The sequence below is a fragment of the Ursus americanus genome, chromosome 4 (genome assembly GCF_024610735.1).
Source record: "Ursus americanus isolate L20-20 chromosome 4, mUrsAme1.1.p, whole genome shotgun sequence".
Classification (NCBI taxonomy): Eukaryota; Metazoa; Chordata; class Mammalia; order Carnivora; family Ursidae; genus Ursus; species Ursus americanus.
In genome coordinates this window covers 91,550,584-91,577,146 of record NC_142130.1, presented here as the reverse complement: position 1 = coordinate 91,577,146, position 26,563 = coordinate 91,550,584, and the positions used below count along the sequence as shown (strand labels likewise).

The 26,563-nt window shown below is 40.5% G+C and overlaps 2 protein-coding genes across 6 annotated transcripts in view; one reads left to right on the top strand and one right to left on the bottom strand.

Moving 5' to 3' along the window:
- Positions 1-15,024, bottom strand: part of TTC3 (tetratricopeptide repeat domain 3) — a 116,424-nt gene extending 101,400 nt beyond the window's left edge. For 2 of the 3 annotated variants that reach the window (XM_087861793.1, XM_087861795.1), the window contains exons 1-5: positions 14,829-15,024; positions 2,390-2,544; positions 1,520-1,562; positions 691-841; positions 138-225 (exon numbers count right to left, since the gene is read on the bottom strand). In XM_087861793.1, the coding sequence (XP_087717919.1) occupies positions 138-225; positions 691-841; positions 1,520-1,562; positions 2,390-2,533 (426 nt within the window). In that variant the 5' untranslated portion in view covers positions 2,534-2,544; positions 14,829-15,024. The remainder of the gene's footprint in view (positions 1-137; positions 226-690; positions 842-1,519; positions 1,563-2,389; positions 2,545-14,828) is intronic. The other variant, XM_087861794.1, reaches the window with a different exon arrangement.
- A 67-nt stretch (positions 15,025-15,091) lies between these two features.
- On the top strand, positions 15,092-23,960 carry PIGP (phosphatidylinositol glycan anchor biosynthesis class P). 3 transcript variants are annotated; one of them, XM_087861798.1, is made up of 5 exons: positions 15,092-15,166; positions 15,781-15,884; positions 21,689-21,761; positions 22,321-22,439; positions 23,329-23,486. In XM_087861798.1, the coding sequence occupies exons 2-5, from the start codon at positions 15,803-15,805 to the stop codon at positions 23,469-23,471; spliced, it is 417 nt and encodes a 138-aa protein (XP_087717924.1). In that variant the 5' UTR covers positions 15,092-15,166; positions 15,781-15,802; the 3' UTR covers positions 23,472-23,486. The 3 variants fall into 3 exon arrangements, with proteins under 3 accessions (XP_087717924.1, XP_045669477.2, XP_045669479.2); XM_045813521.2 differs by lacking the exons at positions 15,092-15,166; positions 23,329-23,486 and adding exons at positions 15,177-15,337; positions 23,554-23,960; XM_045813523.2 differs by lacking the exons at positions 15,092-15,166; positions 23,329-23,486 and adding exons at positions 15,407-15,635; positions 23,554-23,960.
- The last annotated feature ends 2,603 nt before the right edge of the window (positions 23,961-26,563 follow it).

Sequence of the window (26,563 nt, the reverse complement as noted above, 5' to 3'; positions counted from 1 at the left end):
AGGTAGCAGAATAATCTCAGGTTAAAGCAAACTGAAACCATTACCTGTTAACCACTATAAATGAGTAACATGGGCCTGACACCATACAAATTATATTCTTTAGATACACAGGGGGAAATACACATTCCACCACTTACCACAACTTTCTTTGCCAAATCCACGATATCTTCCATCAATTCCAGATGCTGTAATTTCTTCAAACTTATCTCAGAAGCATGAGAATTGCTTAAATACAAATTCATTTTTTAAGAAATTAGGTTCTCATATATAAAAATTCATTGACTTTTGGCTTTACTATATGTTATACTTCAATTTAAACTACTTGAAAAAAATTAAACTCTCTTACTTCATTCTAGGTAACCATAAGTTGTTTATTAAGTGGACAAAATACTGTACCTTTTTCTCTCTTCTATACTACAATGTTATTTATAAACAAGCATATTAATTTTCCCTTAGTTTCAAATCTACCATCTAATGCTCCTCAGAGGTTCATTCACCATAATGTCACCATGATTAGTCATTCATATCCAAATCCAAAGCATTAATTTTTTCCATCTTATTACGTAAGAGTGAAGTTGAACAGTATATACAAGAATAAGACATAAGCCTTCCCCTGTACTTGGCATTCCTCAATAATGGGCAACATGCTCATCACTGTTTACACAAACTGAATGACAAGTAGTAACTTACGTGGCCTCCACACAGGGGTGCAACCGTGATATTATAGAACTGTGCTGACGTTGAAACAGAAGTGGCCAGAAGATATATATTTTAATGGCATCACAGTAATCTTGCAGGACAGAAACTGGTTTACTACACCACATATTGCAGATGTCAAATTCTTTATTAAAAAAAAGTGTTAAATTAGTATTTTATGCCTCATTTTGGAATAAATCAACACTGTTAATAGAGAAATGGCTACAATGGATATGGAAAGGTAAGAAAGAAGGGGATGAGCAAAATAGATGAAGGGGACTAAGAGGTAAAACTTCCACTTATAAAATAAATAAATCATGGGGATGTAAAGTTCAGACAGCATAGGGAATATAGTCAGTAACATGGTAATAACTTTGTATGGCAACATATAATAACTACACTTATCATGGTAAGCACTTCATAACGTATATAAATGTCCAATCACTACGTTGTACACCTGGCACTAATATAATATTGCATGTCAACTATACTTCAATTAAAAATACATAGGGGCCCCTGGGTGGCACAGCGGTTAAGCGTCTGCCTTCAGCTCAGGGTGTGATCCCGGCGTTATGGGATCGAGCCCCACATCAGGCTCCTCTGCTATGAGCCTGCTTCTTCCTCTCCCACTCCCTCTGCTTGTGTTCCCTCTCTCGCCGGCTGTCTCTATCTCTGTCAAATAAATAAATAAGATCTTTAAAAAAAACACATAAATCAAAAAATAAAAAATAAAAATGAAAGATATGTAGGACTGTTATGCTGATGTGAAGGGATGAACCTCCCACAACAGTCTCTCAACAAATTAAAATACCAATGTACTCACCTAAGTTTCTCTCACTTTGGGTAAAATCTTTATACTGCATACCCTAAACAGAAAAAAATTCTTTTGATTTGCATCTGGTAAAATGCAAAAGTACAGTTTTCAATTTTTAATGTAAGGATTATCAGTACTAAACTAATAAATTTTTCAGTGCACATTTACTTATACACTTTAAAACATCTTCAGCCGGTGAGTCTTTAGGCTTTTTTTTTTAAAGTGTTTCCTGCAAGTGTACATCTACGGCTATCTCTTGAGAGCTATTCTAATCTCCAGTCAGAAAACCATCTTTCCCCATCACCCACACTCTGGTACTGCACTCTTGTTGTGGAGGCACTGTTTACTTTCCCTTCTGAAATCCCAGTTGTAACTCTCTGCAAAAACTCTGTCCCGCAAAAACATCTCTACTCCCATAGCTCTCAATCAAAAACCCTTTAAAAAGTAGACATTAAGGGGTGCCTGGGTGGCACAGCGGTTAAGCGTCTGCCTTCGGCTCAGGGCGTGATCCCGGCATTATGGGATCGAGCCCCACGTCAGGCTCCTCCGCTAGGAGCCTGCTTCTTCCTCTCCCACTCCCCCTGCTTGTGTTCCCTCTCGCTGGCTGTCTCTATCTCTGTCAAATAAATAAATAAAATCTTTAAAAAAAAAAAAGTAGACATTAAGTCCTCAGCATAATAAAAAAAAGGTCTGTAACTATGAATGGTGATGTAGTTTTAACTAGACTTACTGCGGTGATAATTTCACAACATACACACATTTCAAGTCATTATGTCATACACCAGAAACTAATACAATGTCATATGTCAATTATATCTCAACAAAATAATAAACCTATAAGAAGACACAACGTTAAAACAAAAAAGCAACAAATCTTACCACCCCATCGCAGTAAAGTTGAGTCACACGAACATAATCATTAGGCATAAATTCAGGAGCAAAGACACAGTCATCCACATACGGGCAATCTTCTAACAAGGCATCATCTGCTACAGTGAAATCTCCCAGGGCAAAATCGTCCATGCTGTACCATCCTAAGGAAACAACACAAACCCAAATCAGTAATTAAATCATTTGAGATAATATAAGAAGCAGTTTTCCTGGCTTCTATGGTATATTAGAAAAATCCTTCAAACTTAGGCCTCCCCAAAATAATCAGTAAGGACACTGAGTCTGGAAGACTCTTATCCTCAGTCTGCTACTTTTTCTCTCCCCATCTCTCTTCGAATACAAGTTTAATCTTTCTTTTTTTCCTTAGGCTCACATAGTCACCATCTCTACTCTGAACTTATCTGTTTACATGTCTCCTTTAGATGGAAGATAATTAAGGGCATCTTATTCACTTTTGTATGTGCCCAGCACATGATAAAGCCCTTGAATAATTGTTGGCTGAAGGAACAAAAGACGTCTTTCCACTGCTGCCCTTTTACCCCAACTGCTTTCACTGCATCCTGTGAAACATGCCATTTCACCACACACAAACTCTGCCATATTCTCAACCTCCTGGCCAGAAGTAAATCCTGATTCCACTGAGAAAATGGTTTCTTCTTGGCTGCTTATATTCCCCTATCCATCCATCCGTGTGTGCTCCTGTCTTGGGCAAAGGGGCAGAGCTGGAGTGGTACACAGCAAGCTTGTCAATCTCCTAACACCCCACAGCCGCATCCAGACTTCCGTCCTCCTAACAATCACTGCATCTGGCGCTCTCACAACTACCACAACACACAGCACAGCTAGATTGTAAATGTGAGCAAAAACCCTCACGTTACCAACAGCCTCATATTATCAAACGTATTATCTGTGTTTTAAAAAGAATTATTTCAATGGGGGAAAAGGGAAATTAGGCCTGGAGTTTCAGACTAAAGCTTTTTTCTGGAAGAAAGTTTAATAATAAAAATTTATAACCATCAGAGAATAGCTACAAAACATACACATCACTAAAAAGTACTAAGCAGTACTTCTAACTCTTGCCCAAGTAATGGCCTTCTTTTCATATCATCATCAACACGACCATTAACACCATTTCTTAGACTTTTCCACTTCACTATTACCCAGCTATTGTTAGGACAAATCAAGTTTCGTTTTTCCTAAGCAAGACCACCATCAGTCCTTAAAATACAAATCTGTTTAACTCTTATTATGTCCAATTTGCTATATGAAAACCTCATAGTATGAGAAGTGAAGAACAATAACAAACCTCTTAGCTAACTACTCATATTATTTGTCACACATCCTACCACGCATTTTTCATGCGTTATCTCGTTCATCCTCACAGCAATTCTCAGGTCCAATCAACACCACCTGCAATGTATAGATGGGAAGCATTCTGAATAAAATTAAGTAATTTACTCAAAGTCACCACGCTAGGAAGGATTCAAACGTAGGTCCTCAGATTCCATAGTCTCTCCTCTCACTCTACTTCACTATTATCTACCTCTCCTTGTCATTGCCACCTACTTAGCTCTTGCTTGTTGCCCTGTTTAAGAACACTGGCCATTAGTTCACAATGTTCCCCGCTCTCCTCCAAACTCTTACCATCCCAGCCACATCAAGGCCCACGTAGACAATCCCTTCAAGACCCCAGCCTTGCTGTTGACCTCTTTGATTAAAATGATCTTCACCACCCCTGACACCTAGGCTCTTTCTTCCCAAGGCTACACCTCAGATCACTGCGCAGGTCTAAACCAGTTTTTAAATCTTTAACTCTGATTAGCTCCTTCGACCACAACCAAGAGTCATACGGCTCTTGTGTCCTCAATCTCCTACCACAGACATTCTTCATCCTCATCACGATTCTTCCTCCCTTCTCTCCCATTTCCTCCATTCTCATTCACTTTCAGCTTTCTGCAACTGGGTTTCTACCTCTGCCATTCAAGGGAAACTGCTTACAGTAAGGTCATCAGTGACCTTCTACAAAAGATTATCTATCATGTCTGGAACGCAACCTGTTCCCGATGAACAGTTATTTCCAGAGTTTAGGGAATTTAACCCCAAAAGTGAAAAAATAAACATTTTAGGACCCAAAGTGTAGAATGTAAAATGGGACATATGCTATCTTGGAAACATACACTTTTAAACTCATTTGCCTTACAAACATTTTTTGTATATATACACAAAAAGAGCCAAAAACTCTCTGTCATAGCCCACACATCACCATCATGGCATCGATTACAATCCAGTTAATGTGCCCATACCCAACAGACTGAGCCACTGTGACGTCATGCTGATCATTGTCAGCCTGGCAGACCTTACTGACAGCACACCCTACACCAACTACACTGTAATTAGACACTGGTGTGATTTTTATTTTCTATTTTGTTTTAACCAGAGAGGTGACTGGCACAGGGGTTAATTAAGAGCATGGGCTCTGAAACCAGATTGCTTAGGATTGAATCCTGGCTCCCCTATTCCTGAGTGTGATCTTGGGCAAGTCACTTTACCTCTCTGTACTTCAGTTCCTCATGTATCAAATGCAATAGCAATACTACCTACCTGATTAGCCAGTTAACACATCTGTAAATGCTTAGAATAGGACATGGCAGAGAGGAAATGCTATAAATATCAGCTATCATTAACATTAGTATTAGATGAGTATTTTTTAAAAATCCACTGTTTGGATGCTTCCAACTAAATGGTCTACCATAATTGCTAAGTCCAAAGAGCACTTTTCAGCTTACAACTTACTTGACGCTGTTGACCACTTCCTCCTCCTCAGAACTCTTCATTTGGACTCCAAAGACCATCTTCTCCTGGTTCTCCTCCTATTCTTCTGGCTGCTTTTCCTCAGTCTCCATGGGCTCTTCTTCTCCATTCCCCGCCACCCAAATGTCAACTCTTTTCTTTTCAGGCTTACACTCTCCTTGGTGACCTTATCCACCACACCCATGGCTTAAAACAGCACTTTCTGAACTTCCATCATTTGCACAGCTTCGCCATGATTTTTGCCATTTCCACATATGACATGTATTTTTCTTTACTCAGTTATTTCTCTTTTATTGGGCTCATTTGGCCTACGTGATAATATCCATGACATCATAGGTTTGATGCACAACTTATATTTTTTATACACATTAAATTCTTGACTATTAAAATAATCTATGTGCCACTTTAAATATCTCATACTGCACTGTAACTGAAACAATAGCTGAAACACCCAAATGCTGAAGAGTCTCTAATTACTCCAGGCTGTGTTGCATCTCTATAGCTATTGGATCAACTGTTACTGGATCTTAAACAAGATGTCCCAGAAGTCTCTCAGATTCATTAAGCTCAAAAGTTAACTTATCTTTTTCCTCAAAAACAAACAAATGAAACCAAGTTCTTTCCCCTTTCTGTATGTTATCAGTCAACTGCTCTACATGCCACCTGGTTAACCAAACCAGCAATCTGGGGGTCAATCTAGACTCCCCAGTCTCTTTCAACATTCCCATCCAACTGACCACAAAGTCCTGTCCTTTCTATCCATCTAAGAAATCTAAAATTAGCACACACCTCTTCATGCCTGTGACACTGCCTTATCTGCCACTTCATCTTTTTCTCCTCTGAACTAATTTAACAAGCAGCCTCCTAGCTGGTCACTTGCCTTCAACCTTGGCACTCTCTAGAACTCCGATCATAACATTTCAGTGCTTAAAATCAGTCAACAGCTTCCCTTCATCTACAGAATAAGGTCCAAACTCCCTACCATAGAATGGAAGGCCTTTTGTAATCCTGTTTCTGCTTTTATTTCCAATCACTCCATGACATGCAACTTAGAAGCCACTCATACTCACGTGCTCCTTATTCATAAACAAACCTTATTCTGCAACCACCTAATGCCTACCAGTCCTTAACACTCCATTCTGGGAAATATTTCCTGATCTCACTACTACCAAGTTTCTTTCTGCACCTCTTCTCTGTAAGACCAGAGCACCCTGTCCATATCTTTTTGACAGCAGTTATCACACTGGTCATCACAGATTTATCTTTTTAGGCCCAGAGGGTACACTGTGCTCTACTCATCTTGATTCCCTAACTCAGTGTTTCTCATATTTTTTATTCACACTCCCCGAGTACAAAACTTTGCAAAATCCACTTGCCACCTATACTACTGTTATTCAATATTTTTCCTTGAGAATAACTTCTAACTTAGATATAAACTTGTTTTAATAGAAAATCTGGTATCACAAGAAATCTTACATTTGGTACGACAGTTTTTTTCCTAGTACAAACTCAAGTAAACATACTGCTAAAATTAAATATTAATGTAAAGGACTTCTAATCCCATCAGTTACAATGAACTAATGGGGGACTCTCACTGCAAAACAAAGTAGATCCTAGATTTAAAAAAATTTTTTAAGTTTGCTGAGCTCATAGAAATAGGGAACATTTAAAGCTACCCTTTCCCCCAAAAAAGGAATAAACCTCTAGCTAAAAACTAAAGCTGACAGTCAAGCGCTATAAGTAATAATGCCAAGAGCAATAATGGACACTGAGCCCTGGGCCAGAAGCAAAGTGAGGAAACTGAGCCATGTAATGTAAACTCCCTGGCTCCCAATGGAAGTGGATAAAAATCCTACCAGAAGAAAAGCACCCTCAAATCAAACTCTGAAGATCCCACAGGGAAAGATCAATCAAATAGGAGTTCATAACCAAAGATCACCAAGCAAAGGAGGTGACAACCCACCATGTGGCAGACACAACGGAAAGAACAAGCCATAAATTTAGATCCCTAAAGACGTCAGACATTGGGAATGCCAGTCTACAGAATACCCATGGATTCAGAAAAATAAGCAAGCAACATGAGACTTGGTGTGTCTAAAAAAAGAAGTGGAACTTTGAGAAATAAAAAATATAACTGTTAAAATTAAAAGGGGAAAAAATGGATGCACTTAAGAGAAGACTGAGCACAGATGAAGAGAAACTGATGAACTACAAGATGTGCCCGATGAAATTACCCAGCATTGTAAATTCTGGCAAAGAAACAAGAAAATGAAAACTTTGAAAAGATGAAAAGTAATTGATCTGGAAACAGTTCAGTACATACACATCCAATTAAAATTCCAGGAGAAAATAGATAAAATCAAAGATAATATTTATTACAAGGCTCAGAATCCTAGACTTTATGAAAGACAAAATTCAGAATCAAGAAACACATGTATCCTAAAGAGAATAAATAAAAAGTAACCTCAATCAGACTCAGAAGGGAAATGACATAGCACCAAAGATAGAAAATCCAATGCAACCAAAAGTAAAAAAGTATTTTCTTCAGAGTAGCAAAAATAAAACAGGCAGAGGCTTTGCATGTAGAATATCTTTACCACGCAGACAGAAAATAATCCATCAACCTAGAACTATATATCCATCGAAACTATCTCTCAAGAACAAGGGTAAAATGAAAATAATTGTATTTTTTTTAATTTTATTTATTTGAGAGAGAAAGAACATGTGCACGCACAAAAGCAAAGGGAGAGGCAGAGGGAGAGGGAGCAGACTCCCCGCTAAGCATGGAGCCCAACGCGGAGCTTGATCCCAGGACCCTGAGATTATGACCTGAGCCAAGGTCAGGTGCTTAACTGACTGAGCCACCCAGGAGCCCCTGAAAAATAATTTTAGATAAAAACTGAGCTGACTACCAAGAGACTTGAACTAACTTCTAAAAAAATACCAATTAGAAGACATAAACTGTCTGACTAGATTAAAAGAAAAATCTCTATAACAAACATCTAAAATTTAAGGACGTAAAAAAAAGTGACAGTAAAATAAAGGAAAAGGATAGCCCAGATAAATTACCACCAAAAAAAAGGTGGGAAAGATTAAATAGATACTAACACAGAAAGCAATCCGGCATAGAGAGGATGACAGCGTAATAGAAAAGGTTCAATCCATGAGGAAAATAATGTTAAACTTTCAAAAATCTAATCAAAGTCTCCAAATACATCAAAAAAAGTTGTTAGAACTACAGAAAGTCAGAAGGTGATAGTGGGAGATTGCAACACATCTCTCTCAATTAACGACAGGTGAAACAAAAATTAATAAGGACATTCTGAAAAACACAATTTACACGCCTGGTCTAACAGATACATAACAATTAGAAAATACATACGTGTCACAAGTATACACTGAAAAGTTATAATAATTCACTATGTACAAGGCCCTAAGTCCAGGGCAACCAAATATTTTTTAAAAGATAAAATAGACACTACATTCTCTGCTAACAATTTAGAAATGAATAACAGAAATTAAAAATGTTAATGTAGATACTTTTGAAAATTAAAATACATATTTCAAAGAAAAATTTAAAACATGTAAGTCAAAGAAGAAATCAAAATGAAAATTTAAAAAGTACTTAGATTTGAAAGTTAATGAAAACACTATAAATTAAACAATGTTAAACTGAAATAAATTTTGAGCAAGTTTACAGCCTAACATACTTACACTAGGAAATAACAATGGCTGAAAATTATTAAGTTAAGCATGCAATTTAAGTTAGAAAAATAACATACAAATAAGTCCCAAGACAGAATAAGTAAGGAAATAAAAGAAAAAGAATCAATGAACTAAAACACAAACATATAATAGAACTAATTAGGCCAAAAATCTTTTGGCAAGATTAAACAAGAAAAAAGAGAAGCCACATACAAATAATATTCGAAATGAGAAAGGGAACATTAACTACAGATAAAGCAGAAATTAAAAAGGGAATTAAGAAAATACCATGAACTTCGATGCCAATCAACTTAAAATTCTTGTTGAAAAACAAATTTTTTAAACTTACCAAAATCGACTAAAAGATAGAAAGTCTGAAGTGCTATTACTACTCAGCTGCTAATCACTACTAAATTATTAACAATTTACAATCCATCTACAATGAAAACATTAGATTCAAATGATCGTAGAGGTAAATTCCACCAAACTTTTAAGAAACAAATCACTCCAAACCAAACTGTCCCTGGGAACAGGGAAAAAAAAAAAGCTATTCTCTAATTGGTATAAGGCCAATGTTACCTTAATGCGAAAATCAGACAAGATAGTCAATAAAGAAAAATGATGGGTGATTTCATCCACAAAAAGATACAAAAATCCTAAAATCAAATATTAGCAAACTCAATCCAGTAGTTCATGAAATGACAATTCACTAAGATCAATTTGGGTTTATCTCAGTCAAGAATACAAAAGAGAATTAAGAGTTTTAAAATATATAAATTGAAATTCATGACATTTAACAGATTAAAAAAGAAAAACCACAAAATATTAAGTTTTTCTGTCCCACGCAGAAAAGCATGTGACAAAATTGCAAAGACTTCCCTAACTTAATAAAGAGTATCTACAAACTTAAAGATTTTTTAATGGGGAAACATTCCCTTTAAAATCAGGAATGAGACATGTATGCCCACAATAATCACTTCTAAAGAACAACCAGAATCACTTCCACTGAACATAAATGTAAAAGTATGCCAGCATATTAAGACCAGAAAAAAAAAAAAACTGGAAGGGAAAATAATTGAAAGGAAGAACCAAAACTATCAGTATTTGCAATGATATAATTATTCACACAGAAAACTCAAAAGAATTACAGAAACCATATTAGAAATAGTAAGAGTTTATCAGGTGATGGCTAAAGGTTAATATAAAAATCCATTAAATTTTTATTTGCTAACAATAAAGCCAGAAAATAGAATCTTAAAAAATAACACTATTTATAAAAGCAACAAAACTACTAGAAACATCAGAATCAACATTTTAAAAGTGTTTGATCTGTATGGCGAAAATTACAGAACTACATTAAAAGACATTAAAAACCTAAATAAATAGAAATACATACCATGTTCTCAGACAGGAAGGCTCAAAATCTTAAAGATTTCAATTCTCCCTCAAATTGATTCAATAATTCCAATCAATTCCCAAAGAGTTTTTCACGTCACGTGACAAGTTGATTCTTAAAATAAGAACAAAGGTCCAAGAACAGCTGAGACTCAAGACCCCCTGCCCCAAATAGCAAGATTTCTGGTAAAGCTATAGGATTAATAGTTATGACAGTGTGGTATAACACAGAGATAGTCAAGCAGACAAGTGGCACAGAAAGGGGAGTCAGAAACAAACCCATGCTGATGAACAGAGGGCCAGTTCCATGAATGGTATAAGGACAGCTGTAGCCACATGGAGGAAAAAAATGAATGTGGATCACTGCCTCACACTGTACACAAAAATCAATACCAGATGAATTATGAATTTAAATGTGAAATAATCATTTTAAAATTTCTAAAGAAAAACACAGGAGAATGTCTTTATAATTCCAAGGCCAGGTAAAACTTCCAATTAGATTACATTAAAATTAAGAACTTCTGTTCACCAAAACACACCATAAAGAGTAAAAAGACAAGCCATGAACTGGAAGAAGATATTTACAATGCATATAATCAACAAAGGATCGGTGTTACCAGTTTATTAGTTTCAAAAAGACAACCCAAGAGAAAAATGGGTAAAAGATATGACGAGGCATTTCACAAAAGGGAAACAGTTCATAAACATGAAAAGATGCTCAAACTCATTAACAAAGAAATGCAAATTAAAATCACAAAGACACATCATTTCATACCCATTTGATTGGCAAATATTAAGAAATCTGATAAGTGTTGGAGTAGATATAGATCAACTATAACTCTTGTATACACTGCTTATCAAAGTATATAAAAATTGACAAAACTGCTGGCCAAAGTACAAGGTGGTACAACCACTTCAGAAAACAATTTGGTAAAGTTTAACATTCACACCCCATAATCCAGCAATTTGACTTCTAGCAAATAGCTTACCACAGTAGTATTCCAAGCACTTTTTACTCAAAAACCACTAAAAATGTTTTAAATCATTTTCACACTAAGATGACATCTAAAAGTGTTCAGCCCAAGTTTAAATAATTGCAAGTGATGAATTTTTTGTGACACTTAAAAATAAAACTGACATATCATTGTTTTGAACTGTTAATAATTATAGCATAGGATTTATCAAAAATAACTATATACACTGATAATTAAACATGAAATGTGAAATTGTACTGCAAATCCAGCTCTTGAAATGGGAAGTACCTGGATTAGAAAAAGCTTCAACGCTATATATATATATATTGGATTTTAAATTATCTGTCTTCCATGGAGTTTTTCTGATAGGGACAATGCCTTAGTAATATTCCATGTGGGCAGGTGGTATGCCTTCCTTATCTAAGGTCTAAGTGTTACTAGGAAAGGTAAGGTGGAAATCAGAACCAAGAGCAGGCCTCTATCAAAGGCCTCAGGCATTACCAATTTTAAGAAAGAGTACACACGGGATTTAATGATCTAGAAACTGAGTCATCAATATCACTCCGGCCCAAGTACTCCCTAGAAATATCTTCATTACTCCCCTGGGGGTCATAAACCCCAGCATGAAAATTAGAGAAATTCTTGGAACTATGTACCAGAAGATATGTACAAGAATCTTCATAAGAGCAAAACCTAGCAACAGCCAAATGTCCATCAAAGAATGCATACACTGTGTTATATTCACCTGTGGAATATTACACAGCAGTGAAAATTAATGACTTACATCTATATTCAATATCAGTGACCCTTAGAAACAACATTGAGTGAAATAAGGAAATCTCAGAAAACTGTATCCAGAATTCCTTTTTTTTAAAACTCAAAAACAAAGAAACCATACAATACATTGTTGAGGGATATACACATATCTGACAAAATTATTTTTAAAAAGCAAGGAATGACACAGACAATTCAGGATAGTCACTCTGGAGATGAGCACATACAATACTGGTCATTTTGATTCTTGGATTAATTGGTATATTGATTGGTGTTCATCTATTGTTTTGCTTCACAATCTGCATATATGTTACATATTTTTATTATTTTATTTTGTTACAGATGTTTTGATTGCATCAAATATTACATTAAAGAGGAAAAAAGATTTTTCAAAACCATTCATTAGATTTTAAAAAGTAATTAAATCACCTCAACTTCCACTAAAGAGGTACATAAAACATACCATAGAAATTACTACCTTCACATCAACCATAGGTGCAAAATAAACTTTTACTGGAATTAATCTTATGAAGACCACATGAGATAAAGACTGAGCCAGTTAGCTGTGAGAGATGAACCCATCTGACACACGGCTAGAGCAGAAGCCAAGGTGCTACAAGCAAATTTAGCCATAAGCTAAAGTTACAAGGAAGCTGGTCAGTAAAGAAAAGGCAAAAAAGTAAAAGTCTAGTAACATAAAGTATTAGCAAGGATGTGAGGAAATGGCTGTCCTCACTCAATACCAGTGAGAGTGAAAATCAGTACAACCACTTTGAGAGCTTCTGTGATATTTGGTTAAGTTGAAGATGCACATATCCTACTATCCAGCAACTCTACTACTGGGTGTGTTTCCTAGAGAAACTTCCAAATGTGTGCACAAGCAGACAAGTACAAAGATGTTTATTGCAGGATTGTTTTTAGAGTCAAAAATCAGAAACACCTTCAAAGTCCATCGATTGGGAAATGGATAAATTATGGTATATTCATACAATTGGATTCTACACCAGCAATTAAAATGAAGCAAAGATAACACAATTAACCAATTTATTTGTATATAAATCTCAAAATGTGATACTGATTTAAAAAAAAAAGCAAGTTGCAAAAAGACACATATCATTTAAAACCATTAAGACTGAAAACACATACCACCATATACTGTTTATGGATTCACTGTGAACCAACTATAAAATATGCAAGGGAATGATACACACAAATCTGAACACGGTGGCTACCTCTAAGGAAGGAGGGGCAGGAACTCGGAGCGCCTCCAACATCGGCAGTCTTATTTCTTAAAATAAGAAAGGATCTGAAGTAAATTTGGCAAAATAATTACATTTGTAAATCCGAGTCACGGGTTGGTTAGATCCCCCTGTGTATTTTATATGTAAAATATTTCAGAAATTAAAAAGAAAAAAGGAAATTAGGCAAAGGTAAGAAAATTGAACAAAACTGAACAGAAAGACACACCAAAACACAGCCTTTGAGCGCAGAGCACGAACCTTTGAGCAAGCAGCGTAGGAGGTGGATCTTTAATCGGTTTGAAGTTTCCTTCCCTGTGTATCCTTGTAATAAAGCCCATTTCCCTTAGGATAAAACGCAAATTTCTTGCAAATAAAAATGTCCTAACTAGAGCTGTAACTATGAGAAAACTGCTGCCAAGGGAGGAGTAAAAATCTGTACAATCTCTACCTTGAGTCCCCTCTCCGGGATGTCGGGCAGAATCAAGAGATAATTTATGTGAACGCCATAAAACACTATACGAACCGTTAAGTATTATCAAGAACGTCCAAGCACAGATAAAATGTATTTGCCCAGTTGGCGCGTACGTATATTTTGGAAGGAGTCTGCAACTGAAGGGCTTTGGGCGTCTACGGCGGTTCAGGAAAAGGCACTCTGCACTGGTACAAGCCAAAATTCACCTACGCCTTGGCTCAATTTTTGGCCCTTGGCTCCCCCCTCATTCCGTCCCCAGAATAGGCTGGCTCGACAGGCCACACCTGATGTCGTCAACACTACGAAGTAGTTGGCCAGACCCGCCTCCGTCTCCCCCTTCCCACCCGCGTCGGGGGAGGGAGGATGCTCTCGCGAGGAGGGAGGGGGGAGCGCTGGGTTTTTTCCCCACCCTGGTCGGCTCCTGGGAGGGAAGCCGCCCCCGGACTCGACTGCCATTCTCACAAAAACAGGTGGCGCAGACGTAAGGCACAGAAAACAGAGAACGGGGCGCGCACGAACGTTCACGAACACTCGCGAACGAAAACGCGCACAAAGAAAATCATACACTCGACAGGACCCAGGCGCGGCACACGCGAGGACGCACACGGGGAGGGAGATGCTCCAGGATGGGGTCACGACTGCAGAAAGCGCGCCCCGGAGAGGGACGGTGACACAAAGGGGGGCCACCCACACGGGCCAGAGGCACCCACGCAATCGCCAAAAACGGTCGCGACACAAAGAAGCTGGGAATGGACACATAGGCGCGTGCCCGCACGCCCGGACCCAGGGACCCCTCGCCTATTAGGGGTGTCACCCTCCAGACTAGAGTGCGCGGGCGCCAGAGGGACGCGCACACAAAGGGGCTACTCCCACCCTCGGACAGACGCCCCGAAGGGCCCAAGCTAGCTGAAGGGGCCCGTAAGACAAAGAGGACACACCCACTGGGGCCGACAAAGGCGGCCACACCCCCAGCGCACCGGCACCCCGACCCACGCAGACACACCGCGGGCACCACAGCGAGCGACGCGGGGCGACGCGCACACACCCACACTCACCACACACCCACGGAGGGGGTGTGGAGGGTCCCTCTCCCCGGGCATCTCGGCTGCAGCGCGATAAGGTGACACATCCGGAAGCCCCGCCGCGCGCCAGATGTGCACTCACCGGGGCCCGCCGCCCGCGAGCCTCGGACGCGGGCCGCCGCCGCCGCCGCCGCCTCGGGCCCTCCACGTCAGCCAGCGGGCGGGCGGGAGCGGGCGGCGGCGCAGGCGGCAGGCGCGTCACGTGGGCAGTGCACAGGCGCAGTCGTGCAGCCCCGCCTCCTTCCGCGGCGGCGAGCGGAGCGATCCGGCCGTCCCCGGCGCTCGCGCGCTCCAGGCCGGCAGGGGTCGCGGTGCGCCTGCGCCTGGGCGGGGAGGGAGCCCTGTAGCGACCCGGCCTTTCCTTTAGTTTTTCCATCTTTCTCCCCCGCGGAGGCTTTCCGGAAGGCGCTTGCGCGGGGGATTCGGCGCTGAAGTGGCCGAGCTGTTGGGAGGGGCTTGAGTGGGCGCTTCAAGGACCCAAGGTCGAGGGCCTCCCCCACCCCACCCCCCGACCCTTGAATAAGAAACTGAAGCTCCCCGGAGAGGGCAGGGCCCGGTCCCGGGCACCGTGGCCCAAACCTGGGGAGGCGCGCATGCCCCGAGCGGGGCCCTGCCAAGCCCTTTCCGCAGGGAGGCTAAGCTTGCAGGGCTGGAGCGGCGTCTGTCCTTTCCCTGCTCTCCTCTCCCCTCCGCTGCAGGGTGCGCGCTCTCTGGCTGGTGCGGTTGTGCGCCCGCGCACACGCGAGGTCTGGGGGCGCGTGCGAGCGGTCTGTGTTGGAGGTGTGTGCGCAGGGTGGCGGTGTGCAGTGGTTTAGGCTAGGAAAAAAACTGCAGAGGCTGTGCCCATAGCAACGCGATGAGGCTGCAACGCACCATTGATGAAAGGGAGTAAATCACTGACGATGGTTGTGTTTCTTTCCCGCAGATTGTCTAAAGCCACAGGGAAAATGGTGGAAAACTCACCGTCGCCATTGCCAGAAAGAGCGATTTATGGCTTTGTTCTTTTCTTAAGCTCCCAGTTTGGCTTCAGTAAGTACTTTCCTGATGGATGGCCAGGGCCTTTTTCTGGTGTTCAAGGACAAGGAAATTACTGCATTTGTTCTTAGAATGTGCACATATGAGCTGTGATTTTTTCCACCTATGTCTCTTTTTAAGAAAACCTGAAGGGAACTTGTGTTTGGTATTTTATATGCCCGACACTAGTTTAAATAATTTAATCTCAACAAATATTTGTATAGCACCGGAAGGATTGCAAAGTGAGTAAAACCTGGTCCCTGTGGTCGTAGTCTTCTGGACAAAACAGACGAGGGAATCTACAATTAACAATGTGAAAAGAGCCATGGGAACCCAATAGAGAGATATGAAATCAGACTGGGAAAGAGGGTTAGCTTTTTCCCCGGCAGTAAGAAGGAAGAGTGGGAAGGTTTTGAATGAAGGGTATAGAGTAAGTTGGTGCAGGTGCAGCCTGTGGGAGCCAGGAAGCCAAGAGAATTAGGCTAGAGAAGCCATGTGTACTTTATAGAGGCCTAGATTGGGCTTAGTTCCCATAAGATCCTGCAGGCCCCACATCTCTCCTCTAAAGGAGGTGGGAATTATAAGGAGAACAAGAGGGAGAAAACCGGGTGCCCCCATTCAACTTTTTGGAATTGTGGAAACCAGGGAGGTGAGGGAGTGGTAGTGTTTCTGAACCCTGACTCCATCAGTGCAGCCAGCCATGCTGTTGGCAAGTGTAGTGTATGGAGTAAAGAAGTTGTGACTTGAGTGCAAATCCTGACTCTTCCAGGGACTAGCTCTGTCACCTGGCACCATTTGCCCAAGCCCTTGAATCTTCAGATTCTTCATCCGTAAAAGGGTGGTAATAATGTTTATTGAATCCTCATTGTGTGTAAGGCAGTCCTGTGAGGTAGGTATTGTTGTTACTGTGCTCGTTTTATAGATGACGATCCTGAGGCACAGAGTTTTGGGAATGTGCCGAGGTCATACAGCCAGTAACTGATAGAGCTGGAATTTGAACCCAGACACTGGGTTGACTTCACTGTGCTGCCTTTTAGGGCTGTTGTGAGGATTAATTGCTTGATTCATGGAAAGCACTTAAAACAATACAAAAGATTGATAAGTACTTAATAAATGTTGGCTGCTGTTACTGTTATCGACATCATTGTTTAAACCCCTGTTCTATAGGGTACTTGAAAGATTAGAAACTATGCAAATGATAAAGGCAATGACTTTAAGACTTAAATCCAATAATACCCACTATTTTTAACTTTTTGAGGAACCACCGTCCTGTTTTCCAGAGTGGCTGCACCAGTTTGCATTCCCACAGTGCAAGAGGGTTCCCCTTTCTCCACATCCTCGCCAACACCTGTTGTTTCTTGCGTTGTTAATTTTAGCCATTCTGACAGGTGTGAGGTGGTATCTCATTATAGTTTTGATTTGCATTTCCCTGATGATGAGTGACGGTGAGCATCTTTTCACATGTCTATTGACATTCTATATGTCTTCTTTGGAAAAATGTCTTCTGCCCATTTTTTAACTGGGTTATTTGTTTTTCGGGTGTTGAGTTGTATCAGTTCTTTATATATTTTGGATACTAACCCTTTACCAGATATGTCATTTGCAAATATCTTCTCCCATTCCATACGTTGCCTTTTAGTTTGTTGATTGTTTCCTTCACTGTGCAGAAGCTTTATATTTTGATGTAGTCCCAATATTTATTGTTGCTTTTGTTTCCCTTGCCTCCGGAGACGTATCTAGTAAGAAGAAATTAATGCTACAAATTTTTGAGTGCATACCACATGCCAGGCACTGTTACAGGCAAAGGAAGACCAAAACATTCAAAAATGTCCTGCTCTCGGAGGGTTTTCATTCTAGTTGGGGGAGATAACCAATGAACAAATTAAATAAGCGATACATGTATGATGTCAGATGATAACATGTACTGTGGGGAAAAATTAAGAGAGGATAAGGAATGGGAAAAGGTTGGCGTTTAAAATACAGCAGTCTGGAAGTGTCTCACTGAGAGATGAGATTTAACCACAGACGTGAAAAGCGCAAGTTAGCCATGGGGCAGTCTGGGGAAGGAGCCTCCCAGATAGAGAATAGACCATACTAGAAGCCTTTAGAGAGCGTGCCTATGGATTCAAGGAACAGGTGGAGGTCAGTAAGTTTGAAGAATTAAAAACAAGGCGTTTTCTTAGTCTGCTCAGGCCACTATAACAAAATGCCGTAGACTGAGAGGCTTAAACAGTAGACATTTCTCACAGTTCTGGAAGCTGGGGAGTGTAAGATCAGGGTGCCCGCATGGTTGGGTTCTTGGTGAAGGCCCTCTTCCTGGTTTGCAGATAGTCACCTTCCTGCTGTGTCCTCACATAGTGGAGAGAGAGTGCACAGAAGCTCTGGTGTCTTACTTTCCTTATATGGGCACTAACCCCCATCATGTGGCCCCACCCTCATGACCTTTTCTAAACCTAACTACCTCCCAAAGGCCCTACCTCCAATTACCACCACACCGGGGATTTGAGCTTCAACATATGAATTTGGGGGACATGCAAATATTCGGTCAATAACAGTAATTAGGGATTTTGATGATAACTTTGAAGGAAATAAGGGGAAATGATAGGGAGTAAGGAGAGTGTGGTGGGTGGGACACAGTTGGAATAGCAAGTGATGAGGAACGCCTCATTTAAGAAGGTGATGTTTGAGCTAAGTCATGATGGAAAAGGGGGAGTCATCCATTGAAAGAGTCAAAGGAAGAATATCCCGGGCAAACGGCACTCACTGTGAGTGCAGTGGCCCTGAGACACTGTCTGGACTGGAGCATCGTGCACCAGGACTAGACATTGGAGAGGTGAGTAGGACATTTAAGTCCTTGGAAGCCCTGGTAAGGGTTTGGAGTTTATTCTAAAGGTATTTAATTTATTCTAAGGGTTTGAGCAGGCAAGTGATCTGGTCCAATTTGTATTTTTGGAAGCTCGCTCATTGCTGTGTGGAGAAGAACTGCTCAGGTATTGTGTCCTCAGGCTTGAAAAAAAAATTTTTTTGAACAAGAGACCAGGGGAGGGGCATAGGGAGAGAGAGAATCTCAAGTAGGCTCCACACCCAGTGCAGAGCCGATCCCACCACCCTGAGATCACGATCTGAGCCTAAAGCAAGAGTCAGATACTTAACCCGCTGAGCCCCCAGGCGCCCCAAGTCTTGAAATTTCTAGACATCTACTCTAGAAACCTGGGAATTGTTCTTCAGTTACACTCTTTATCCCCCTCCTAACTCATTCCTCGGCTCCTGCCGCTGAGTCGGGTGGGGCTTCTCACTGCCTCCGTGCTTCCTCAGACACATCCCACACACAGCCATCACAGCTCTCTGTGATCACGGCAGGGAGCACCGTTTTCTCCTCTTTACTTCCCTCCTCCTCCATAGGCCGCGACCATGTATCTTTATAATCTGGCTAATCCCCTAACTCCTCTGCTTAAAATCTGGTTGGGGTAGGAATGGTTATTTCTGTTTATAGGTTGCTGTATCTTTAAAGTTAAACACAAACGAAATACCCAGTTCTCCCCATTGCCTAGAGAATAAAGTCCAAGTTCCTCTTACAACGTATTTCCTGATCTGGGACCTATTCACATTTCTAGCTTTCTTTCTCAGCACTCAACAGCCTTATGCTTTATGCCCCATTCACTCTAAACAGCTTAGAGTTTCCCCCAGATACATCACATTCCTTCTCACTTGTGTGTTTTTACTAATGCTCTTGCTGTTGCCTGAAAGCATAGTATGAACAAACAGCCTGGGTTCACATTCCAGCCCAGTAACCTTTAGTGTGAGATCCCAAGCGAGTTACTTAAATTCCCTGTGCCTTGATTTTTTTCATCTGTGGGTTAGGGATAATAATAGCATGCACCCCAAAGGGTTTGGAAAGGGTCAGATAAGCTAATGCATGGGAAGTGCCTGCCACTCATTTGACTCATTTCTGTCTTACACACTACTTTGTGTGTCTTTTATTTCTATATAGCCTTGACTTTTACGTAGTGCCTGGCATATAGTAGATGTTCCATAAGTGCTCATTCATTGATTAAAGTCAGTCACTTCCATTTATGAATTTACATTATGTTTCCCCGCTGTTTGTATTTCATTCATCTTAAAAGCTGTCACAAGCTGCAAGCCTGTCCCATGTCACCTTCTCTATCTACCATCTAGTCACCCCAAATCCCTCACCAGATCCCTCCCACTCTGTGGGTCATGGCAGGGAACACCATTTTCTCATATTTCCTTCCTTCCTCATCTGCAGGCCCCAGACATACACATTTTTAATCTGGCTAATCCCCCACCGATGATTTAGGCCCCAGTTTAGTCACTTCCTCCAGGAAATCTTTCCTGACCATTATCATCCCCTCCATCAGCACTAGTGTAGGCTAAGATCCTTCTTACGTGCTCTTGTATCACCTTTTTTTTACCCATTAGCACTTACCAGGGTAGTGAGAATGTCAGTTTACTCGTCTCTGTTCCCCTCCCCTAGATTTTAAGCTCGGGAAGGACAGAGGCCATGTCTTTTGGATTCACCGCTGTTTCTCATGGTCCCGATATAGAATATGAACCCTTCAACATTATGGATATAGTTTGAAATTTGTCTCTGCCCCTTTACCTTGGGCAGATGATGTAACATCTCTAAGATTTCATTTACTCATCTGTAAAAATGGCGTACATATCATAGGATTGTTTTAAGGATTAAATTAAATAATGCATGTGAAATGCTTTGAAGTGCACTTAGCCTGCAGTGGGTGCTTGGAGGTTAGCTGTTGTTTTTACATGTTAACAACAGTAAAGGGTGCCACAAAGACTGGGCTTGAGGGAAATAAGATTATATTCTGGGAGATGAGGCAGAAGCCCATCATGAGGTGGGTGAGAACAAGGGTAGATAAATTCACCTTTAAACAACCAGTGTCTATAATCATTTCAGCCCTGTGGGGATGAAGTGTTGAATAGCTACCATATATAAAGCAAATTGCTAGGTGCTATCAGGATCACAACAATTGCTAAGATGTGATTTCTGCCCTTAAATTGCTTAAAATACAGTGTGAGAGTTAAGACATGTTTAAAAAAAAAATACTAATGGTGGAAACGGAGTTGTTTAATGGCCGTAGAGTTTTAAATTTGCAAGATGGCCGTAGAGTTTTAAATTTGCAAGATGGTAAAGTTCTAGAGATCCATTTCACAGCAATGCAAATATACTGCCTTAAGTGTCATAGATACAATAAGAATAATAGAAATAAAGAGCTAGGAGACTGAAAGGAAAGAAAACTCATTTCTGGGGTAATCAGGGAATCTTCAAAGAGCTTTTTGTTTTTTGTTTGTAGTTGTTCAAAGATTTATTCTAGAGAGGGAGAGCGAGAGCACGCATGAGCAGGAGGGTCAGAGGGAGAAGGAGAGGGAGAGAGAGAATCTTAAGTAGACTGTGCGGTGAGCGCAGAACCTGCTGGGGGCTCCGTCCCACAACCCTGAGATCACGACCTGAGCTGAAATCAAGAATTGGACGCTTAGGGGGGCCTGGGTGGCTCAGTCGTTACTTGCTGCCTTCGGCTCTGGCTCTCTCGGGCTCCCTGCTCAGCGGGAGGCCTGCTTCTCCCTCTCTCACTCCCCTGCTTATGTTCCCTCTCTCACTGCCTCTCTCTCTGTCAAATAAATAAGTAAAATCTTAAAAAAAAAAAAAAAAAAAAGAATTGGACGCTTAACCGACTGAGCCACCAGGTGCCCCAGAAGCTTATTGTTTTATCTGAACTTTGATAAATTAGTTATATGCCTTACTGACTTCTCTTTTTTCTTGTTTTTGTTCCTTTCTGCAGTACTGTATCTTGTGTGGGCTTTTATTCCTGAATCTTGGCTAAACTCCTTAGGCTTAACCTATTGGCCTCAAAAGTAAGTTTAATGTTTTTCTTAAATTAAAATGTATTAATGTTGTTTTTAAGGATCATAGTTTTTCCTTAAAACTACCCAGATTGTAAATGTTTATTCTTTTAAGATCTATAAATAGGCATATAGAAATTTAAAGCTTTTCAGAGGTCATTGTTGGTACCCCACTAATTCAAGATGGCGGGGTGAACACACACCATCGTCTCCATTTCCTCCCAACATCTTGCCAAGATAACACTGTAGAAGAAAAATGTTTAAGGTAAAAACCCACGGGAACAAATAATGGGATAGCAGATAAGAAGTATCAAAAGAATTCAAGGAAATGGATTGTAGACAGGTGAGAGGTAACTGATTTCGTTTCCACTTTTTCCATGGTGCTGCTGTAGGGAACGATGCAAGATTGCAGCTTTCCATTACAGGCCTTGTAGAACGATTTGACTGTCTTTTATTTATATGTATTACTTTAAAAAATCAGATTTAAAAAGCATGTTAACTCAGTGATGGATTCTTGAGAACGATGACTTTCTAGGCAGTTTAATATTTTCTTTAACATTTTCTTCCGCAGATATTGGGCAGTTGCATTGCCCGTCTACCTCCTCATTACTATAGTAATCGGTTACATACTCTTATTTGGAATAAACATGATGAGTACCTCTCCACTCAACTCCATTCATACAATCACAGGTAAATGTATATCAAAGGGAAGTGCTGGGGGGGGAGGGAGGAGGGAAGAGCAAGGTATTAGCAGTTTTATCAAGAAAAGCAACCAAGAGCAGGCTGCAGTAGGTTACACACATCGGCACAGGAAAAAGAACGTAGGAGAAATAAATCCAAAGTTATACCAGAGGGAGTGTTTATGTGGCAGAAACAAATTCTGATGAATATGCTGTTTGTAGCACCAATCAGCAGGTGTACTTTCCCATTAAGACCGCAAGTATATAATATGTTCCTTAGCAACTGTGCCTGAGAAAAACATATTTTATCCTAAATGGGCAAGGTTGATCAAAGAATGGCAAATAGGTCCATGCAGACCTTGTGCAGTAGAGGGATTTGAGAGAGTGCGTGCTCCTCGGGATCCCTGTATACACCTGACCCCAGTTACGTAGATAGAAGAGCACAGCATGTTTTTGTAATTTTTTTTAACCCCCCTACGTCTAAAGATTAAAATAAATTCCTGACCTTGCTTAGATTCTAGGAAGTAAAACAGTTTTTTCGAGAAGTGAAGTGTTTTTTAAGTTGCTTGGTATGATTTTTTTAAACTTTTCAGAGCCTTTTTTTCATGAGCCTATACAATGTATTTTGAAAACCAGTTCTAGTATTTTTATATTTCTTTCTGATAAGCTACTGTATTCACTGTCTTCTTGCCTAAAATTACAGCATATAGACAATTCGTGCAAAGAGGGGACATTGTTAAGTTTGCATGAATGATTGTACCAAATGATTTAAAAGCTTGGGGGTGTTGGATTAAATATATTTTCTAAGCCTGGGTATAATTCTGTCCCTGTGAGACATGTGCAGATGGGACTTGAATCATCATGGTACAGTTGAATGAAATATTAATTTCTTACCCTAGTTAGAGATGCAGAAAGTACTTTCCTGATTTTTGTTCTAATTGGGACATTTCTTCTAAGGAGAGAATTTAAGCAGTCTTTTAAAGTAAGTAGTCTTTTAATTATGTTAAACATGGTATTTGTCATTATGCAAATATTAGCCTAGTAAACTATGCAATAGATCCCCGTAAACCACAGAAATGGTAGGAGAAATGGGGTAAACAGAGCTTTTTGTCCTTTTCTTACAGATAACTTTGCTAAAAATCAACAGCTGAAGAAATACCAAGAAGAGGCCATCCCAGCATTAAGAGATATTCCTATTAGTGAAGTAAACCAAATGTTCTTCCTTGCGACCAAAGAACTTTATGCCAACAACTAAATTGTGTATAGACTAACGCCAAGCATTTACTGCAAGTTATTGATGTAGTAATTTTGACCATAATTATATCGACTCTCTCTCGTACCCAGTATTGAAATGTAAAAAAAAGTAAGTTGGTTCTCTTAGATTAAGTTCTGTTAATAATATAAAGGTTCTTGAGTATTCGTTATTAACGAACAGAATAAATAAAATAGTGCATTACCAGATAGCAGACTTGTTAAAAAATAAGCATCAATAAAAGCAAGAAATCCCTCCAGAGAAGCATTCATGTTGTGATTTTTAAATAGCAATTATGTCCTTCCTTCTGTTTTTTCTTAGAGGCGCAGAATTCAAACTCTGAGATTTGGGAGAAGGGTACGTTTAGTTTGTGTGTTTTTGCATCATATTTGTGTCTAAAACAGAAAGAAACATTTGTTGGGTACTTATTACATACCAGGTATTTTTCTAGATACAGCCATGATAAGATTCTTTCTGAAAGAGCCTACATTTTAGAGGCAGATTGAGACAGACTAAGCAAATAAGCAAATATTACTTGACAAGTGCTATATAGAGAATTAAAGATAGGATGATGTTCTAGAAAGTAAAGGAATGACTACTTTAGCTTGGGTGGCTAGGGAAGCCTGTTCAGGGAGAGGCAGTTGAGGTTGAAATTTGACTAGCAAACACCGGAGCCCATCAGAAGGATTGGAGCTATGGGAGAGCTTGCCGGTGAGAAGCAGCCAGGGGCAGAGGCCTGCAGGTGGGAAGGAGCTCAGTGTGTCCTGAGGACGGAAGTCCAGCAGGGGGCCTCAAGCCCACTGCCCAAGGGAATGTGGTCTGAGGGGAGCCTGGAGAGGCCCACCACCACTGCACTACCACAAAGGGCTTTGAAGGCCAGCGTAGGAAGTCTGGACTCAAGTGTCAGTGTGATGAGTTGGAGGCCCTTTAGATTCTGAGCTCGAGGGAGGCCGTAAGGAAAGGCATGACCTGGCCCAATGTAGGTCTTGAAAAATCGCTCAGGCTGGAGGATAGAGGGTAGATTCAGGAGGGAGAGTTGGGGATGGGCAAGAGTATGGAAGCAAGGGGGCCGCTCAGCACGGTGTTAGCAGTGGAGCTGGGGGCGAGCCGGTCGCTCTGCAGCCTTTGTCGGAGACAGCTGACTGACAGGGTGTGTGGATCTGATTGTGCAGAGTGGGCAGGTGCTGGGAGAAGTTGTGATCGAGGGTCATTCCTGAGGTCTCTGGATCAATGAGCTGAGTAGGTGGTTATGCCTTTTACTGAATCAGACTGGGGAAGTGTGGTTGAGGGGGTTGGAGGATTCAGTGTATGAATTAGTTTGAGTGACTCCTCCTTGTTAATATCTGTTGTGTCCCTGTGAAATTGAGAAGCATAGATAGAAATACGTTTTAAAAACAAATCATATGTAACTTAGCAAGAGTGTACTCACAGTGACCAGTGGGACCAAATCTCAACTCCTCGAGCATTCAAGGCCTTCTAACTTTTGACATCCTAAATCTCTACACAGGAATGGAGCCACACATTTTTGTGCAAATTTAACTATACCTTCGTAAAAAGAAGAAAAAGAAACTACTAATTTTAAATAGTTGAGAAAACTAGGGCTTCCATTTCAGTAACCATATCCCTGCCTCATAAGCATAAGACAGGTGACGTGAACCTGCTATCTCCATCCTGTCCTTTGTCCCAGCTCCTGTATTTCTATGGTAAGAGCATGTCGCCACACCTCAGAGCAGTTTGAGAGGACCGGTCGGCTCCAGCTGGGGTAGAACAGTAAATAAACAATAAAATGTCTGTTTATACAGTGGAAAACCATACAGCCATGCAAACTAGAAAGAATTACTGCTCTGCTTAACAACATGAGTGAATATCACACACACATGTTGGGGGAGAAAAAAAACAGACATAAAAGAATATATACTGTATGATTCTAATTATGTGAAACTTAAAATCAGGAAAAAATGAACCTTTGGTGATAAATATATAATAGCGGTGTCAACGAGGAGAGGCATGAGGGAACCTGTTGGGAAGCTAAAAATACCTCACATCTTGATCTGGGTTGTAGTTACTTGGCCATAACAGAAGCACAGCATTAATATGATTTAACTTGTGCTTTTTAAAATTGAATCATCGTTGACATACCATATTATATTAATTTCAGGTGTACAAGGTAGCAGTTCGATACTTTCGTGCATTACAAAATGCTCACCACAATAGGATTAGTTACTGTCCATCACCATATAAGTGTTATTGACTGTATTCCCTATGCTGTACATTACATCCCTGTGGCTTATTTTATAAGACGTTTGTACCTCTTAATCCCCTTCAGCTGTTCCAGCCATCCCCCCCACCCAAGATCTGTGCCCTGGACATAACTTATACATCAATAAAAAGGTAAAAAACTGTGCCTATGCCCCATCCCCAGAAATTTTAACTCATTAGTCTGGAGGGGGGCCCAAGGAGGGATAGCTTTTAATGACTCCTGGACACTTAACAACATGCAGCCAGGATTGAGAACTTCGTGCTGTGATCCATTGGATTTAACAGCCTGTGGTCAACCTGGGAGCAGCTGTTTCTTTGGAAGAATGGGTGGTTATCAGAGCAGTCCTCTCAACCTTCATGAGACTCCTGCCCAGGTCAACATCATCCCTTTGTATTCCCCTCAGGCCAGTGATAGGCCTAAGAAGGTTTTGAAATGGGTCAGAAAAGGCCCTTAATTACCTCCAGTACCCCACCTCACCTCAGGCCTCCTATGAACTCCTCATTCTGTTTCCCAACCACATTGTTCTTACAGCTCATAAGAGAATATGTCAGTGTTTCTCAGTTTAGGGCTACAATTCTTTCCACGGTCTTGGTCAGTTTAGTGTAGTGATTCTCACCATTTT